This window comes from Ictalurus furcatus, chromosome 20 (assembly GCF_023375685.1).
Source record: "Ictalurus furcatus strain D&B chromosome 20, Billie_1.0, whole genome shotgun sequence".
Classification (NCBI taxonomy): Eukaryota; Metazoa; Chordata; class Actinopteri; order Siluriformes; family Ictaluridae; genus Ictalurus; species Ictalurus furcatus.
In genome coordinates, this window is record NC_071274.1 from 12,360,078 (window position 1) to 12,381,334 (window position 21,257).

The 21,257-nt window shown below is 39.8% G+C and overlaps 1 protein-coding gene across 1 annotated transcript in view; it reads right to left on the minus strand.

The window, feature by feature from the left end:
* kcnab1b (potassium voltage-gated channel subfamily A regulatory beta subunit 1b) overlaps positions 1–4,226 on the minus strand; it is a 62,953-nt gene extending 58,727 nt beyond the window's left edge. The window contains exon 1 of the mRNA XM_053652228.1: positions 3,684–4,226. Within this exon, the coding sequence (XP_053508203.1) occupies positions 3,684–3,898 (215 nt within the window). The 5' untranslated portion in view covers positions 3,899–4,226. The remainder of the gene's footprint in view (positions 1–3,683) is intronic.
* Positions 4,227–21,257: the final 17,031 nt, after the last annotated feature.

Here is a 21,257-nt window from a genome sequence, read left to right on the forward strand (position 1 = left end):
CACGGTTCTTCTGAAGACTTTGATTGTTGCACTTGCTTGTTATTTTTGCAGCAAAATCCAGCAGCCTTCATTATGTTTTCTGTCTGAGACGTGTCTGTTACCACTTAATATCTTGCTTTCTTTAATGACATACAAACATTTTTCTGTAAGATTTAATTTTGTGCTAGAAAACTAATGTTTGGGAATCTTGATAATGTAGAAGTCATCAAAATGTATAACAAAGTTTGTACTAAAAAAGTACAATAAAAAGTACTATATATATATATATATATATATATATATATATATATATATATATATATATATATATATATATATATATATATATATATATATATATATATATGTATATATATGTATATATATATATATATATATATGTATATATGTATATATGTATATATACACACACACACATACACACAGTACGTGGGGACTATCAAGTAGTTCCTCCAAACTGCATCTTTTCGAAATACTGCTCATGATGCATCAAAGAGCAGTGTAACATTCTCAGAGAAAAGTAATATCGACCCTCTTCCGCTCACATGAGCTCACAAGTGCCTGCGATTGGCTAGAGTTGCTGTGATTGACAGGGGAGAGAGAGTTTGCCATACTTTCCATCCATAGAGCATGGCCAATTTTGCTCCCTTGACTCCCAGCCACGGATGGCTGGGGCACCATCTGGATTCAAACTCTTAAAGTCCCATAGGGCAAAAACATTTCTTTTGCGGCACATGGGAGCCACGATATTGATTTAAAGTATGTGATTTTGTGTGAGATCTGAATTCCTAAAGAGCACAGTGTTAACTCTGATAATACATATGTTCATTTTTGCCTACATTTATGCTGAGAATACTACAGCTCACCCAATCGTAGGCTTTTGTAGCTAATGCTATAACCATTAATGAGGGTCTCATGGAGTACATTTGTATGAATTTGCAGCACTTATATAGATAATTACAAATGGTTAAAGACTAGAGATAGCTGATGGTCATAAAAAAAAAAAACAGAAGAAAGGAGAATATTTTTATGATGAGAAACAAGAGAGGAGATAGGACTGATCCCTGGAGAACACTTTGTTTGACAGAAACATGCAAGGTGTTTGCAACTAGCCATCAAGTAAAATAATGATCAAGGCAAGAGCAGGGTCAGTAATTCCCATTATACACACATGGAAGAGAACTATGTCATGGTTAACAGCATCAACCACAGGGATAAGGTCAAGGAAAAAGAGAATATTAATACAGAGTGAGAGAGAGAGAAGGTCATGTATGACTTTGAAAAGACTGGAAAAAAACCCCCCTGTTTATCACAATGTGGGTTTAAATGTGCAACAACAAACCACTTATGAAGGTGTTTATTGAAGCTGTGGTGTTATTATATTAGGGTGCTACTAGGGTAATAGTTCATAACAGTTAATGTGACAGCAAAAAGAAAAATATAAATATAAAGGAACATGAGTAGCGGCTAGAGAGACATAAAACATGAACACACTTTAAGAAGGTAGATTGTAACATGTTGACTTTTTACAGTATATCGAAGAGGAATCATACAATGCTTATATATAAGATAAAATATTAAACTGTGAAAAAAAATATAATTTGCTTATTTATATCAAAGAATATTATTCAGTAATGTGGAATGGTGGCACAGTAAATACACTATATGGCCAAAAGTATGTGGACACCTGACCTATCACATCCATATGTGGGTCTTTCCCTAACTAAGAGGCCCAAACCTGTTCCAGCATAACAATGCCACTGTGCACAAATCAAGGTCCATGAAGACATGATTAAGCAAGGTTGGAGTGCAAGAACTGAGTATCCTGCACAGAGCCCTGATCTCAACCTCACTGATCACCTTTGGGATGAACTTGATCGCCAACTGCACCCAAGGCCTCCTCATCTTACATCAGTGCCTGACCTCACTAATGCTTGCGGTTCCCATTCTTGTGGTTGAATGGGAAAATCCCCACAGCAACATTTCAAAATCTAGTGGAAAGCCTTCCCAGAAGAGTGGAGATTATTACAACATTAAAGGGGGAATTAATCTGGAATACGAAGCACATGTGTGATGATCAGGTGTCCACCAACTTTTACCCATATAGTGTAGCATTGCTGCCTCACATCTCCAGGGTCCCGGGTTCAATCCTTATCTAGAGTTACTGTCTGTGTCATGTTCTGCCCATGTCCTTATGGGTTTCCTCCAGATCCTCCAGTTCTCCCACCTCCTAAAAACATGCATGTAGGTGGATTGGCTACTCTAAATTGCCCATACGTGTGAAAGTGTGAATCTTTGTGTGTGCTTGGTTTGCTATGATGGACTGGTGTCCCATTCACGGTGCATTCCATCCCACATTTTTAAAAGATGTCGCTGAAGATGAATGAATGAATGAATATTATTCAGAGAAAGAGAGAGAGAGAGAGAGAGAGAGAGAGAGAGAATGAATAGTTTTTAACATCCCAACTTTGGGTTGGTGTGCTGTACAGTTCGTTCTAATCTTAAATAAACTGACAACATTATGATGTTGGTGTTTTCGAAGGCTGGCTCAATGAAATCTGCACAATAAGACATATGCAGAAAACTCTTAAGAAAAGCCTTACAAAACACGAATATCATACAGTTATCCACACAGTTAATTCAGTATCGAATAATTAAACCTAAACCATACAATTAAACTTCTTTCTAAATTAATATTTGAGTAAATATTTGAGATCGATGATGCACATCAGCAATCTCAATGTTGTTATGGAAACTGTTGAATTGCACGCTTACGGTAATGTTGTGCTTCCACTTGACAGATTGCACAGCACAATGAATTATACCAACTTGAAAAACCATTAGTTTACGCCTCCCCCTCACTCTGTTCCCCCGACTCACTCACTCTCTCTCTCTCTCTCTCTCTCTCTCCCTTTTTGATGGCTCAAGATGGACGAGAGGTTTCTTACCATTCCATTTTCTAGTTTGTGTTTTATTAGGAATCTAGATTCTCTCTTATATCTCAGCGTAATCTTTGCTGAGTGTGTAATAAGTCTTAACTGACACATTGGTTTCCACTTGCATTGACACGTCAAGTACTACACTTAGAACATTTCAGCTACAGGTCCCGCATTATTACAGCTTATGAAAGGATAACTGGTTTAATAATATATGATGCAGCTCACAGCGAGTAATTGGAGTCAATGGAGTCATTTTAAATCTTATAGGATTTTATTAATAAAAACAATATGGACTGTCTTTAGCTCTTTAATGTTATTAAATAACATGCAGTAATGATGATAGATATTACCCCATGCAGTCATTGTGGAGCAGAACTGGAGAAAATTAAAGCATCTGTATTTGGAATGATGGATGAATGTAAAGGCATAGCATTTGGCATAATACCACCTAAAAAAAATGGAATATTTTTCAGCATTGTTTAGCCTACAGATGACATCAGGTCATTGAGCAATATTTCAAATGATTTTCTATTTTTTTTATGGCCAGGGGGAAAAAAAGACTGATTAAATAGTTCTGGTGTGTGTACATATTAGTAATGGAGTGGACAGTATGTAGCAGTAAAAACCTATTTCAGGTTTCTCAGGAGTAATTAATTCCTATAGAGCTTATAGATTTACTCCAACTGTGATTAGGTTGAATTTAGCATTGGTGGTATTGCCTTGTAAAATAGACATGTGCCATACCTGTACTTCATGCCAGTGAGTTTGCCTGTGGACTCCTTCAGTGAGATGTGGTGGCGGTGTGTGAAGGATCCCAGGCTGCGAGCGATTAGTGCCACAGTGCGGAACCGAGCCCGGGCTGCACTCGTTGTGTTCGGACTTGCTGTGTTTTGCTTGGTTGGCTCATTGTTCCGTGGTGCCTTGAGCCCATGATCTGTGCATGCAAAGGACACCTGCATGGCTAGAAGCGAACTGACTAAATCCCTGGACGAGAGCAGAAGGAGGCAGAAGAGGACAGGCTGGCTAAAACTTCACAAGGTCCGAGTTGGAACTTGCTGATGCTGATTCAGAGCCTGCAGGTTTGAGAGAAGGTAGTGATGTCCTGTTTCATTTGCACTGCATCCTCCTGTGTGTACAAAGAAACAGAGATGATGGAAGGTCCTGGAGGTTCCCGTGCTCAGTGAATACAATCGTCGTCATAAAGTGACAGAGTCTGTAGGGTGGCACATGCTGCGTTCAGCATTGCTTGTGTGTGGCTTACAGTGATTCTCTCTCTCGCTCTCTCTCTCTCTCTCTCTCTCTCTCACACACACTCACTCATTCACTTTCACTCTCTTCGCTTTAGAGACACTAAGCTGTTCCAGTCTCTGATGACAAATGATGTCTTCTTCTTCTGATTCTGCTCCACTTCTCTCTCTGTTCCTCTGTTCCTCCCTTCTTTTTCTTCTTCTTCTTCTTCTTCCTTTCCTCTGTTTTTTCCTACTATGTTTTCCGCTTCAGTGAGTCTGCTCCTCCCCCTTAGGATACCAAGGTAGGGGGGTTTCCCTGATAAGGGAATAAGACCGCCAGTCAGAAACAGCTACAGACATTTAGCAAAAGGACAGTCTCAAACTCTTTCCTATGAAGTGAGAGATCCAAAGAGAGGCAAGATTAGGACAAGCAGATTTGGAACAAGAAAGCCATGTCCTTTCAAAGCAGGTTCCCACTGAAGAAAGTGCTGAGAAGACTAAGGTCAAAGGAAGATTTTTGTTGAACCCTTTTTGTCCAAAACTAGCGGGGCGTGGCTTGGCCAGTGCAGTGATTTGGAAGAAACACCCGCTTGATGAAGGAACGTGTGAATGAAAAAAGACAGGCAGAGCAGAGGAGTGAAGGAGAGCGAGGGGTAGGAGGGAGAGGAGAATGAGGCATGATCGCAGTGCCAAGTGCTGGAGGAGAGAGAAGCTGAGTCTGAAAGAGCGAGTGTGATGAAAGCAGAGAAGTGCAGAGAGAAGGAGTGAAGAGAGAGAGAGAGAGAGAGAGAGAGAGAGAGAGAGAGAGAGAGAGAGAGGGTAATAGAGAGAGAAGAGATGTGAAAGGAGAGGAAAACGAAAGCGAGAGAGTAAGGATGGGTGAGAGAGATGCAGGATCATTGAAATAACAGCAATCCCTCACCAATGGCTCATTTCAGCCATGTAAAAAGAGAGTGAGGAAAATCCATCCTGATGTGGTTGTGTGTGTGTGTGTGTGTGTGTATGTGTGTGTGTGTGTGTGTGTGTTTGTATAATAGAGGGATGCAGCAGAAGATAAATAGTATTTGTGTGTTCATGCAACCAGCACAGAATTAACCTGTCTAAGGATGTATGTCCACAACCCAGGCATCATTCAGGGACTTATGCATGTAACTGCATTTGACTGTGAAGGAACTTCCCAGAATCTTTCCATACACCCCATTTGCATCATACTCACAGATGAAATGTAACCCCAATGTCTTAAATTATTCACAGAAAGCACAAAGAGTGAAACCGAATGCGAAGATAGAGGGTACATTTCATCACACCGATGAATAGATGAAGCATGTGAGGTCAGTGACTCTGGACATTTTTCAGGAAGACGTTTTGCAATCTTGACGCTTGGATTATGCACATTCTGCTGCTGCCAGATGCCGTGTACCCCCAGCCTTGAACTACATCTGCATGCTGTAGTGCAGTATTATTCAGCTTAGTAAGCATGACACTCGCCAAGCAAGACACTTGCCTTCGGGAGAAAACAGTGCTCTGAGTATCATGAATTCTTAGACTTTTTACTATTGTTACCTGTGAGGTTAAAACTGACATGATCCCATTCATTCAGTCATTCACCCTCAGTAACTGATTTATCCCTATAAACAATCCTTTACTGCATATTTTGGGGGTTTGGGAGGAAAGCAGAGTACTCAGTGGAAACCCACATCACACAGACACAGGGAGAGAGACACCTGCAAGAATTCACTGACCAGTGGCTGTTTTCATGAGGTTTGTCCTTGTACCTTCATGTATTTGACTTTAATGTTACTACGTTAGCTGCCAGTAGCCATCAAATTGTTAGAGATGCTTGGTTTCACTGCTGCAAATGGTTATTTAACCATTTATTTATCATCTCAGGGAGTTTTTCCTTGCCAACATCACCTCTGGCTTGCTCATTAGGGATAAATTCATACATTATAAATCTATATCCTGGATTTATATTTTTCTGTAAAGCTGCTTTGGGACAGTGACAGTGTTATTAAACATACTGTACAAATAAACCTGCATTGAATTGAATTGAATTATTTAATCAAGCATAACTCTTTAGCTGGCTTGTGAAATGATAAAATAAAGAATTTACTTGTCGTGTATTCATTATAAGATTCATAGATTTATTTGACATCTAAAAAATCTCCAGATATAAAATGTGTGACCTTAAATGGCCCTTGGTTATTGTTGAACAATTAAGAACTTGACATGGATAGGAAAATGAGCACTTGATCACCCTGGAGCAACCTTACGAGAACCCCTATTTTATAGCTGGGATTGATGTTCCTGAGGACATTCTCCTGTTTTGTTTTTGCACTTAGGTTCAGCATGTACTGTATTTTGCTCTAACATTCTTCACATCCCTCCTCCTAATTTTCAAGGAAAACATCTAATACACCCAGGATTTCCTTCCATACCATAATTCAAATGGAGGAACCCAGTGGAGACTTGCAGGACCACTGCAAATACTGCAAATAAGCAGGGTTTTAACCACTTTAACCAGGGGTTCAAGCCCCAGCACTGCCAAGCTGCCACTGTTGAGCCGTTGAGTAAGGCCCTTATCCCTCTCTGCTCCAGGGGTGCTGTATCATGGCTGACCCTGCGCTCTGACCCCAACTTCCTAACATGCTGGGGTATGCAAAGAAAAGAATTTCACTGTGCTGTAATGGATATGTGATCAATAAAGACTCATTATGATGTACTTGGTGGAGGCAATCTTTATCATTTCAAGAGTTAATTAAATTTTTTTTGTTAGTGCTTTTCAGTATTTTTTATTAGCAAACTGAATTACTACTGACAAAAGAAATCAACACAAAGATCACACACAACATTGTTATAAATCTGTTTACAGTCATGATCACCATCAGCTCTCTTGGTGTTGGCTTTGACACTGGCAGTTTAGTCTGAAACAGAGCAAAGTTTGCATGAAAAATTGGTAATGTGAAAGCTGTCATGTGGGCCAGGAAGTGCACTATGGTACCGAACCCGAGACTACCTATAGGAGGTGGTTTGAGTTCAGTTGCACTGGAACTGTGCTACGATTTCCGTGAATGTGAACGCAACTTATACACAGGTCCACACTTGTTCAGGAAGTAAAGTAACCTCCACCTGTGTTTTAGCCAATAACGACATCATTAGTTTCCACAACACACGTGTCCCATGAGTGGCAGGGAATGTTGTGGGACACAGAAGAGGTCCACTGCTGTGCATAATAGCACTAAAAGTGTTCTCCATGTGTTATCTCTGCCAACATTAAGTGAGTAATAAGTGTGCCAATCAAGTGAGTCATCAGAGACTGTCACACTTTGCACTCCCAGGTGAGACACTATTCCTGGGTGCCCTGAAGTGAATATCTCCTCAAAATTCCCCCTGTTAATGAGCCTCAGAGACGGAGCACTGAGAACTTCACACTGCTCTCATAAGAACAGGCTCACACAGCAAATGAGTTTAATAAAATGCCACTGTTAGAGGACCTCCTGGGGTATTGCTTGCTAATTTTCAAAGTTCTTAATTTAACCAGGAACGTTTATTGTTGGTTAAGAACATGCTCTCCTCTCTAAGAATGACATGTGGCAGATTCATCTGTGAACTAGATTACATTTGATATAGGCTGTATCTTGTTACTTTTATATAGTAAAAAAAATAAATAATTGCAAATTGCAATTAACAGGAAAAGGGATGAAATTTTGGCTGCACATTTCTCTATCACACAATTTCTGTCTCTCTAAACCCAACAGTGGATCATTACAGATCACAGTTCAGACACTACTTTGTGTTGAGCTTTATTACTGTGTCCTTACTATTTCTCTACTCTGTGGATAATTAGTCTTAGCATTACACTCTTCCCCATGCATTTGCTAGTTATGATTAGCATTCTGCCTGTGTGTGTGTGTGTGTGTGTGTGTGTGTGTGTGTGTGTGCGTGTGCAAAGACGCAGCCTAACAGCAGATATGATGCTCAAGCTAATGATATGGGGCCCAGGAATTAACAGATGAGTGTATGTTTGTATCCAGAAAATCATATAAGAGAATTGTATGAAATCCATCCATCCATCCATCTTCAACCATTTACTCCTTTTCAGGGTCGCGGGGGAACCTGGAGCCTATCCCAGCATAATTATTATATTTTGAGGAAGCAAGAAATTACTGCAGATGAGTAGAGAGAGCAATTTAGGGTAGGAAAACATTTTCTGAACCTTAGAGTTTATATAACTTATTTTATTAGTTTATCATTTATCATACACTACAGTTGTGTAAATGTTGTCATAGGGCAAACTAAACAAAAATATCCTGAAGGATTTACAAATGTTTAGGTAATTTTGGTTTTCTTTGTACTCACATGTGTAAGTTGATAAAAATGCCAATCACCCATGAATTATGAAGCGAGCTCTGCAAAAGAGTTCCTCCATAGGGTGGGATATGCTAGATCTTTCAGTAATGCAGCTCAACCATTGCAGCACTTTGGCAACCACACATACAAACTCTAACTCCTTTATTAGGGATGTATTTCTTTTGTCCTAATTATCCATGTCTTAGTCTTACTTGCCTTAATTTGCAGAACATATAACTTCTAGATATAAATTTAGCAAAAATCCCCCCAAAAGGTTCTTGTGCAAATGTGTCATTATAAAAGATGCTGCTGTTGGTTGGAAAGATTACATGCAGCAACTAGTAATCATGGTCAAGATGGAGGAACTTCCTAAAGTAATCAGGGACAACATTATTAAACAACATTTGAATGGAAAAAGAACTACAGAGCCATAGCAAACAGCAAAGACAGTAGCCTCTTTGTTCAGGCAAATAAGAAAATCAAGGTGAAATCAAGAAAAGCTGCATTTCATCTTTCAAAGTAAGAGATTGTCTATCTGGATATGAAATTTGAGCTTTCTTTGTCTCTTTGTTGTGGAGCATTCAATAACTGAACAGACATGTAGCCTCAGGAGTTGTTTCCAGTCTGCTGGAACTCCCGACATAATGTGGCCAAGAATTTGGGCCACATTATCACAAACCAAATAGTTCACCATCAAAAATCATGTTCGATAAAAGCAACAATAAAAAAACAGGTAAAAAAACAATGGTTATATTATAGTTTATTTATTTCATTTAGTTAACATTTTTAAACCATTATCTACCACTTGAAAAGAGTTGTAAGATGATCATTCCTAAACCCTACACAAAACTCCTCTGCTAAAAAAGAAGAAATGCGTGTCTGAAATCCTTTAGAGCAATCTGAGCTATTTTGGAATAATATACACTGGTCAGATAAAAATAAAAACAATTCAATAATTCAGAGATGGTCATGTTTGGAGAAAGAAGGTTTGTTTGTATTTTTCCAATACCATACCCACAGTGAAATACTGTACGGAGGTAGCACCATCATGATCTGGTGCTGCTTCTCTGCAAATGAGCATGTAATCAAAGGTAATATAAATGGAGTTATGAACCAGGACATATTAGAGGAGAATGCAATCTCATCAGCCAAGAAACTGAATCTGGGGAAAAGATTGACGCTTCACCAAGACATCGACCCCAAACATACAAGCAAAGTAACACAAGAAGGCTTTACATGGCCAAGCCAATCTCCTGACTTCAACCCATTAAACATTTATGGAGGATTTTGAAATTGTGAGTCCATCAGTGGGACCCTGGTAAACCTGGGGGTTTAAAGATGAATTGTTAAGACAAACGGGTCAAAAATTAATCAAAAATCTGCAAAAAGTTATTACTTCTTACTGTAGACATATCAAAGCTATAACTGCCAACAACAGCTTTGCAACCATAACAACAACAGCAATAATAATAATAATAATAATAATAATAATAATAATAATAATGAGAACCAATGAATAATCTAGTATTAATTCGTTAGCACGTTCGCCTCACACCTCCAGGGTCGGGGGTTCGATTCCCAACGTGGCCCTGTGTGTGCGGAGTTTGCATGTTCTCCCCGTGCTGCGGGGGCTTCCTCCGGGTACTCCGGTTTCCTCCCCCAGTCCAAAGATAGATTGATTGGCATGTCCAAAGTGTCCGAAGTGTATGAATGAGTGTGTGAATGTGTATGTGTTTGTGTGCCCTGTGATGGATTGGCACCCTGTCCAGGGTGTACCCCACCTTGTGCCTGATGCTCCCTGGGATAGGCTCCAGGTTCCCCGTGACCCTGAAAAGGATAAAGCGGTATAGAAAATGGATGCATGGATGAAATCTGGACGTGGTGCTAACCTAACGCAGAGCACTTTCACATGCTATGGACAATTTAGAAATGCCAGTCAGCCCCCCCCCCCCCCCCCCCCCCCCCCCAATCTTATTATCACTGGTAATTTGGTGCAATATGTTAAATTAAACCACAAAGTTAGAAGGTTTTAAGTTTTCTCTCAGGTATAAATGCTGGCTGATGTCTCGCTGACTGGGTAAGCTCCACACATCTGCTGGTGTCTGTGAGCACAGTCAGATCAGTCAGCTTGAGCTATGAGCTGATGCAAAGCCAAAGCAAATGTGAGACATGTGGCTAAATAAATAAATAAATCAGTGCACCCTGCAAAGCCACTGCCTTCTTTAATTCACTAGAAAACACCATCAGTCACTGCATCATAGATTTTGTACACTAATATTCCATTAACGACGCAGAAAAAAATAGAAGAGTATTTTTAAAATGATAATCATCAGATGAGTTTTGATATTCTGAGGACAACTTCTGAAGCATCGTGCAAGTGTGGTACAGCAAGTGGCTCTGGTGAGCAATAAAAGTTTAAAGAGCATCACGAGCAACACTGTATTGCAGCAGCAGTCCAGAAATCCTGAAAGGCAGAGACGGAAAAAAGGGAGAAAGATTTTTTTTATAAACAGCAAGGAAGGATGAAAATGAAAAGAACAGGCAGAGTAAAAGAAGAGTACTGTGAAAGGATACAGGAAACAGAAATGCTAACAAAAAAAGGATAAAGAGAATAAAAAAGTGTTTCTGGGTTTTAGGCAAGTGCAGAGTGTTATCACTCTGTCAGTACAATGACACACGAAATCATTTCACTCTGCAGTACAGTACCTGACACTTCAATTCCGTTACTTCTTTTTTTTATTTTGCATCCTGATGCATTAACACATCAAAGTGCTGATTGTTCATATTTTCAGCAGAATATGACACATGGTGTCACGCTCCATGAAATCTTGTATGACTCAGCCTGTCTAGCTGCTTTCATAACTGATTTTGTTACTTCAGTGTTTAGTCTTTTTATTTTTTATATTGTGTTTCTTTGCATTTGCTTAACAATTTCTTCTGAACAATATTTCAACCAACACGAACTCATACTTTTTAAACACAGGCATATGAAAAATTGCTAATTATGTATGCAATGATGGTTCTATGAACCACAGATTACTGCTGGGATTCTTCATCATTTGGGATGTGTGTCAGCTCAGTGAGAAGCTTCTAGGGAAATATGGTCGCTATAAGACTGCACTATATTTTGTATGGCAAACTTTTTTTTCCAAATCTGAGGTTTGTGGATACCTGACCATCACACCCATATCTGGGTCTTTCCCAAATTTAGAAGCACTCAGTTGTATAGAATGTTTTTGTATGCTGTAGAATCCAGCATGAGAATACCCCATTGCACAAATGAGGTCCATGAAGAAATGGCCTGCCAAGCTTGGTGTGGAAGCACTCCAGTGTCCTGACAGAGCTTTGACCCCAACCCCACTGAACACCTTTGGGATGAACTGGAATGCCGACTGCACCCCAGACCTCCTCACCTGACATCAGGGCCTGACTTCACCAATGCTCTTGTTACTAAAAGGGCAAATCCTCACAGCAGTGCTCCAGAAGAGTGGAGGTTATTATAACAGCAAAGGGGAATAAATCTGGAATTGGACATTCAGAAAACATACATGGGTGTGAGGTAAGGTATACACAAACTTTTTGGCCATATAGTGTACTTACAATTGAGCTGAACTGTTGAGCATTAAGGGCTTTTCAAGGACCCAACAGGCATCATAAGTCACTGCCTGTCATCAGGACAAGGTTATGATGTCTTTTACTCAGTGGTCCAGACTCTGAAAGGTAGTAATATGCCTAAGGGACCCTGAAGAGACACCACTCATGATGCGCTGCAATGGCTACCATATATGTCTATGCCCATTTATAATGCAAATGGAGACACTCTCAGGTGAAAAGTGAGGATCCTAATAATCAGGCATTTCAACTGGTACAGACAATAAGATTCACGGAGTAACGTCCACGTTCGGGTCCACATACAACGCCTGTGTGCAAGGGATTTTTGCATTTAGAGGTTTTTCCTGGACTGCAAGATTATAGTCCTCAGTTGTTTTACATACGGACAATGTTTTCAGTAGGGCCAACTGAATGTAAAAGTGCTATATCATTTCATATCAAGTTGCACAGGCAGAATAATCTCTCTGCATTGATGAATTCTTTCCTGTTTGTGAATGGCTCAAAGCAACGCAGTGTAGCCAAGTTAAACACTTTTCCCATTGGATGCTAATTATTTAATTTAGCTATTCAATGCATGCGCGCACACACACACACACACACACACACACACATTTGAAAATATAACCTAATCAAACACTGATGGTGTGGTGGCAGTGTTACCAACTAACCCATTAGCATTAGCTTACCTGCTATTGCAAGTGCTGAATGTGCAAGCTGTAGTACAGTGCAAGCTGTAGTCGCTGCTGGAGCACATAGTTTCATCAGCACTGTTGTGGGTTTCCTCCTTGTCCTCAACAACCTTTGTGTCATTAATTTTATGTTTCTTTGAAATATCACTTGGGAAAAAAAAAACAGAACTAATTATTTCCGGCTTTCTGATTTCCATTTTTTCTTGCTAAATGTGTGGGCGGAGACTTCGCTTTAGAGGCTTTAGCCTGAGATTCCTTAATTGACCAATCTATAATTCAAATTATTTGTTTCCTATATGTTAATTCAATAAATAATTTAAAAGTGTATTTTGTACAACTCTATATCACTTTCCCAGATTTGGGATACCACCTATGGGTACAGATGCCACTACTGTGGGTCTATGTATTCATCTTGACATTGTAGCCACTGCATCACTGTACAGCCCTAGCAGATGAGTTGCAGTGAGGCCAGTACTAAGACTGTTTTCTGGGGTTCTTCTTGTGCTTAATGGTCATTGCCTGTGTAAGGACCAATTATTAAAATATTTGCTTACCAGTGGGGGCTCACTCTCACTCTCGTTCTTCCCGCTTTTCTCCCTGCACAGTGGAAATGGGGCCCAATTCCCCCAAAACCAGCTCCTCGGTCCCAGAGATTTTCCCTACCAATTCCTCCCATTCCTCCCCTCCTTCTGCTCCACCTCAAATGTCTCCCATAACTCCCTCTTTCTCTCTACACAGGTAAAACCTTCTGCACCCACCAAGACCGGGGCAAAGCCCGGGCAGGTTTGCAGGCAGGGTGGGAAAGCTGGGCATTTCCCAGATCAGCGCTCCAGCAGGGAAGCAGCAACACTGATCCAGATCCCTGACACGCTGCAGGCCTTCCCTGATCGAGCATGGACATGAGTATACTAGGGAGTACACATCAGGTCTTGGTGGACTCAGGGTGTAAAAGACCACTGTCCATCAAGCCTGATTCAATGCGTGTCATTGGAAAATTGAAAAATTGGAGTGGTGAGGTGTGTGCACGGGGATGCTCATGAGTATTTGCTGATACCAGTCATTATTATATTCCAGGGGCAAAAGCAGTGGTTAGTCCTTGTCTCACCCATCTACTAATTATGAGGACAAATTGGGCAGGTTTTTAGGCATTAGTGAGGGAAAGGTGTGTGGATGTTTCCTGCAGCAGGGTGGTGTGGGATGTACGCAGTGTAGGCTGGGAAGGCATTGCCTGGGCCAACAACATCAGTTCCACATCAGAAAAAACATGAAGGGTTGGGAGGGCTTCGACCCTCGATCCTTCGACCAAGTCAAAGCTTATGGTCAGCGAATTCAGCCCAACACTGTGCTCTAATTTCCCTATTTTGCCAACAAAGTGGTATTGGCAAATTCCCTTGACTCCTCTCTCTCAGGAAAAAATGACCTTTTCCACTCTGTTTGGGCTATACCAATTTGTTACCCTTTGGGTTGTTTGGAGCTCCAGTGATGTTTCCGTGACTCATGGACAGAATCCTCTGGCCACACACAACCTACTGCCTATCTAGATGACATCATTACTGCAGTAATGATTGGTAGTGGCACATTCAGCATCTGAGGGCTGTCCTGGTTTCGGCGACACTGGTGGGAGTCACAACAAACCCACAGCAAATGAAGTGTGCAATTGGGTGAGTGGAAGTATCTGGGCTTCCACTTGGGCCATGGGCAGGTGCATCCCCAAATTGATAATACAGCAGCAATTGCAGCCTGCCTAAGACCCAAGACCAGAAAGGGGGTGAGGCAGTTCCTGGGGCTGGCTGGCTATTGAAGGTTTGTACCTAATTTTTCATACATCAACAGCCCACTGACTGACCTCACTAAAAAGGGAGCACCAGATTCGGTCCAGTGGACAGAGCCATGCGAGCGAGCTTTCTACCAGGTAAAAGCAGTTTTGTGTTGGGGCCCGCTGTTGCATTCACCGGACTTTTCTCTCCCTTTTGTTCTACAGACTGACGCATTGGACAGAGGGCTGGGGGCTGTTTTGTCCCAGGTAGCACCCCATGATGTACATCAGCTGGAAATTCTCAGTAAGGGAAGGCAAGTACAGCACAATCAAGAAGGATTTTCTGGCCATCTGGTGGGTGGTACTACCTTCTGGGGTGGAATACATCTCCATCTGGGGTGGGAGTGGGGGGTCAGTTGAGACAGGCAGTGGTGGTATATGGCATCGGGGGTGTGGTTGAGTGTTGGCTGTGGACAGAGAGGAAGCATGTAGAACCAGCAGGTATGATTCTCACCTGTGTCTTATTACCACCAGTTTACTTATGTGTGTCTCCTTGTGCCTTTGGAAAGCCTGTAACAGGCAGAAGAGAGAGAGCTGAGCAACACAGAGCTGAGCGTGTGTGTGTGTGTGTGTGTGTGTGTGTGTGCCTGTGTAGCAAAATAAAGTCACCGAAAACGAAAATAAAGAGACATTTCATTTGTCTCAAGCCTGCCTCCCATTTCCTCATTTCCCTCTGAACCAAAGGAAATTGTTACAGTTATATAAAACAGTTACATTCATATTTCTACCATCAATTAGTGTTAGTTGTTACATTTGTGTGACTGTTTCAATTTTACGGGAACTCACTGCACTAAAATGTAAATTACCTGTGGTCAGTGATCAGTATCTACCTGCATATATAAGCTGCCAAGAAAATGAGTTGCCTCCACCAGTAACATCACCTTGCTGTATAATATCAACAGATTGTGCACCTGTGTGAAGGTAATTTAGCATAAAACCAGCCCATTGTTGTCCAGACTCTGAGGTGTCGTATTGTGCTTCATTTCTAAACACAACATTTATAGTCCTGTATTCCAGGATGATAACTATATGATGCGTAGGACCATTTCATGCTGGGACACAGGGACACTTTAAATAGCCTGCAAAATCAATTCCACAGAAAACTTATTTGGGATTATTTGGAACAGCAGGTCAAACACTAAAATAACAGTACAAACTCTAGCTGAATTGTACACCCAATCAGTGGCAGAGCAGACCAGAGTTAACAGGACATGGTTATCTGACAGGATTGGCGCTGTTATTAAGGAGAGGGGAGGCGTAACTATGTATTAGGAAAGAATCGACACATGGCGAATGTATTTTCTTGTGGAGTTTATACAGGGTAAATATATATTGCTGTGCATAAGTTTTCACCTCACACATTTTGTACTGTTACAAATTTCGGTTGACATGGACTCGATCGGGATTTTCACCATGTGATTTTCACATGTCTAACCTGGTGCATTATTTTTTAATTGTGACACAAAGGTTAATTAAACAAAAAAGACATAAGAATTGCAAAAGTATTCACCCCTGGGTCAATACTTGTAGAATCTGCAATTACAACTGCAAGTCTTCTGGGATCTGTCTCTAACAGCTTTTTAATATCTGGATGCTGATTTTTCTGTCCATTCCTTGTGGTTAAATTGCTTAGGCTCTGTCAGACTGGATACTGTTGATCACCACTGGTGAACAGCAAATTGCCACAGATTTAGTTCAGGTTTTTGGAGTTCTGTAGTAGCATTAGCCGTATGTTTACGGTCGTTATCCTGCTGAAAGGTGAATTTCTGTCCCAATCTCAGGTTTTCTTGTAGGATTTGACTCCATCCATCTTGCCCTTATCCCCGACCAGTTTCCCATCACCCTACTGATGAAAAGCATTCCCATGACATGATGCGACCACTACCATGCTTTATAGTGTTGATGGGTGATGAATGGCTTTGGGTTTCATTACAATGTTGCAATTGCAATGTACATTACATCATTACATTTTGGAGTCATCAGACAAATAATATTTTCCATGTTTGCTGATTATCTAACATGTCTATTGGGAAACTTCAGAATTTCATATGGGTTTTTTAATCAATAATTGTTTTTTTTTCTCTTTCATAAAGCTGGTCTCATGAAGTGCCAGGGTGATAGTTGTCATTTGACCAGTTTCTCTCATCTGAGATGTGGATCTCTCCAGCTCTTTCAGAGTTACCCTTGGCCTCTTGGTTGCTTGTCTAAATAATGTCCTCCATAATAGATCACTGACTTTTAATGGTTGGCGTAGTGTAGAGATGTGATTGTGTAATATTCTTTAATACGCTTTGGACATTTAATTGGTGCTATGCCAGATGTTAAGGGTGCTCTGCCAGATGTTATATCCAGATCATGTGACACTTTAATCACACAAAGTGTACTTCATTCAACTCATTATGTTACTTCTGATGGCAATTGGTTGCACCAGAATTGATTTAGGTATTCCAAAACAATGGGTAAGGATATTTATGTAATCACAACCTTTACATTTTATATTTGTAAAACATTTTGCAAACTACATTGCAGATACTATATTGTGAACTCTTATGTAAGGCACTGAATCTAAAATATAAACATATGTGTATATATATATATATATATATATATATATATATATATATATATATATATATATATATATATATATATATATATATTCTAAATATAAACAATTTTGTGAGTGAGACATGATCATGTGAAAATGGAATTAAAAAAGGACCGGGTTCTTTCCCTTTTTCCTAAATTCTGTACAATTCCAAGCTTCAGATATCTTATAGTTCAGTGTCATGCATCTGCCCTCTACAGGCCAAACCCTCTTCTTACATGTTATATTTTTGTCTTCACACGTTACCCATGAAAATGTTTTGTGACGAATTACTGTTTTGTTTTGTGGAAGATTTTACTGTAAAATTTGCATAATGTGGACCTTTGGTTCCCAAACTAGGAATGCCATGTGGCTGCATAAAATTCTCAAAGATTTTATTGCTACTTATTTGGTTTCATTTCATTCAAGGTAACAAAGTTCTTGAATTTCCTCCACTTGCACACAATCTGTCTGACTGTGTGTTGGTGGAGTCCAAACACTTTACAGATGGTTACCTTTTCCAGCCTGATGAGCAACAACTCTTTTTCTGATGTCCTCAGAAATCTCCTTTGTTTGCCATGATACATGTCCACAAACATGTGTTTTGAAGATCAGACTCTGATAGATCCCTGTTCTTTAAATAAAACAGGTCGCTCACTCAGACCTGAGTGTCATCCCATTGATAGAAAACATCTGACTCTAATTTCACCTTCAAATTAACAGCTAATCCTAGAGGTTCACATACTTTTGCCACTCACAGATATGTAATATTGGAAAATTTCCCTCAATAAATAAGTGACCAAGTAAAAATGTTTTGTCTCAGTTGTTTCATTGGGTTCTCTTCATCTGATTTTATGGCTTGTGTGAAAATCTAATGATGTTTTAGGTCAAATTTATGCAGATATATAGAACATTATAAAGGGTTCACAAACTTTCAAGCAACAGTGTAGCTTATATGACAAATTTGAAAATAAAGCAAATTGAATGCCCACATGATATCTAGGTACATTTCAAAAAACCTAATTCTCTTAGTCTTATATAATGAATTCTTTATAATAAACAAATAAAATAAAAACAATAAAACCCCTAACTGCATATGTACACAGGACAATTCAGCCCGTATCCTCCTTCCACTGAAGCAGTAATATTAAAGCTGGAATTGATATAGAAAAACAGCTTCATTAAAACCACCATGACAAAAACTTTTGCATCCTTTGTGGTTTCTGGGCAATAAATAAAATGAATGTTTCCTATTAAAACGTCTAGCTACATTGCCTACATGATAAAGCAATGGTCTAAGTCAGAAGTTCTATTTTATGTACTGCTTGAAAGTTTGCTCCCCTTTAAACATTCCCTAGTTCATTTAAGCAAAAGTGACATGAGTTAAATAGCAAATAAATATTATTCTTATAGGCAAATAAGACATTATGTTCTAGGAATCTTTTGCACAGCAGGATCAGTAAGCAGCTTAAAGAACCTAAAACAGAAAATACTCATCTTTATATGAGTAGAGCTGGTGAAGGATATAAAAAGATATCAAAGTGTTATAGATTCAGTTAAAATTGCAACCGAAGCTACCACCAAGACCAAGAAATATAACAGAAAAAAAAAACTGCCATTAAAATTATTAGAGACATTTGCAAAAATGCAAAACAAACAACAGTAGATGTTAGAAAGTCCTTGGAAGGAAGTGGAATACATCGACGTCTCCACAGGGAAGCACACGCGTCTGAAATGTTTAGGAGAAAAGCATGCAGTACGCTACTGAAACTTAGACACAAGACAGCATGGTCGGAATATGCAAATAAACACATCAACAAACCAGGAGCTATCATTTTTGGTCTAATGCATTAAAAGTTGAGTTGTTTGGTCATATTATGTGTGGAGAAAAAAGAACATTAAAGAGAAGAGTGCCATTTATACAGTCAAGCATGATGGAGGCGCTCATGTTTTTGGAGACTCGTGTTCACCATCAAGGACTGGATCTCTGCAAAAGGTGGGAAGAAGAAGTGATGCTTGATCCCAGAGAAGAGCCTCTTATTAGCCAGGAAAATAGGAAAATAGGAATGAAGTGTGGGTGGATCCTGTGATCCAAACAAGGCAAAGTCGACAGAAAACAGTTTAAAAAGTGAGCCATGGCCTTCCAGATCAAGAAACCTGATTTGAATAGAAAATGCATGGATTGATTTGAAGAAGATAACTGGTTTGTGCATGATATTGAACCAGTCAAGGAGGACAGGGAACGCTACTAGCGAAAATGTAGACCACACATTCAGAAAGGGAGATGAAGACTTCTGAATGGTTCAGTTTGATCATTTCATTCGTAATGAACTGTATTATTGTATTAACATATACAGTGATAACAAAGTAACATGATGAACTAAAGTGATGCAAACTTTTGCACTGAACTGTATATCAAAATAGACCATATTTTGAATGTATGAAAGACAAAGAGAGACAGAGAAACAGAGAGACAGAGTGCAAGACAGAGAGCACAAGAGTGAGAAAGAGAGAGAGAGACAGAGTGTGAGAGAGAGAGACGGAGAGAGAGAGAGAGAGAGAGACAGAGGGACAGAGAGAGAGAGAGAGAAAGAGAGAGAGAGAGAGAGGGAGAGAGAGAGGGAGAGACAGAGGGAGAGAGAGAGGGAGAGAGAGACACGGGGGGGGGAGAGGGAGAGAGAGGGAGAGAGAGAGGGAGAGAGAGGGAGAGAGAGAGGGAGAGAGAGGTGCTCTATTGATTGTCATCTTGCTGCTTCCTCTTCAGAATACTCGAGTAATATTAATGAATAGAAAAACACAATAAGTAAAAACTGATTTTTCAGTTGAAATCCATTTTGGTTTTTATTTATTTCTTTTTTTTTCATTCATAACAGCAATAAAGTCAAATAAAACAATAATATGTGCATAAAACATTTTTTTAAAACATAGTACAAGATCTTAGCAACTGTAAGCAAAGAGTGGGTGTGAGATTACATGGTGAGTGTGAAACGTTCATTAAAGCAGGTGCTTTCAGCAGGTAGGGACCCCGGCGGTTTCACTGTGGCAGACGCAGAGCAGAGCTGTGCCTTATGTCTGTTCGGAGGAAAGTGATGCTTTGGTTTATTAGCACTTGTGCAGCAGCGGTAAGTGAGTCAAAACCTCAAATGGAGATCAGAAGTTTTACATTCATTGTGTTTCCTTTGTTTTGGTGGGTGACCTTTTCCTGCTGAAGGCACATTTGCCTTATTCCACACACGCCCTGTGTGTGTGTGTGTGTTTGTGTGTGTGTGTGCGCGTCAAATGGCGTGTAAGGCTTACTCTAGCATGTCTGATCATTTGAAATCATTAGTTTACTGTGTTAAACACATTTACCCTAATAGATTTGAGTAAATGTGTGTCACTTAACGTATGCTGGGAATTGTCACTATTCTCGAATGATATTTTCTAATGGGAACTGCAGTATTGTGAGAACTTAGTGACATAACTACTTATCTAAAAGGTGGATTTGATCATGTTAAATCTCTACATGCAGCTAACAACATTCAGGCCCAAGTAAAAATTCTTAGAGATTTTCTAATAAGGGTACATGAGACATTTTGGAAACAGTCCTCATGTTTGACAGGCAATAAATGTTGTAAGACACTCTGGAGTCTTTCTATCAGAAATTTAACAAAGTTGCTGCGCCTCAGTTCGCCTACTTATACTATGCACTAAAAGTATACGCTCTTTTTTGTGAAGAAAAAGTACATACTTTTGAGTGTGCAGAAAAGAGTGTGCAGGTACTGGGAAACGCACTAACATGTCATGTTACCTAGTTACACACACTTTCACCGTAAATAAACAAACGAGTTATGGGCAATATTACCTGAAAAAGTGTCCACGGATCCACACTTCAAAAATCTACCGGAAATAATAGACCATCTGGGTAACCTTTGGGATCATCATTTCAACATACTACCATTTGGGACACACTAATTCTAATCTCAGATACTATTTAGTAAGCAAATTGGGACGCAGCAAGCGTAATTTCTCTCCATTAATTTAAGACAATCAGTC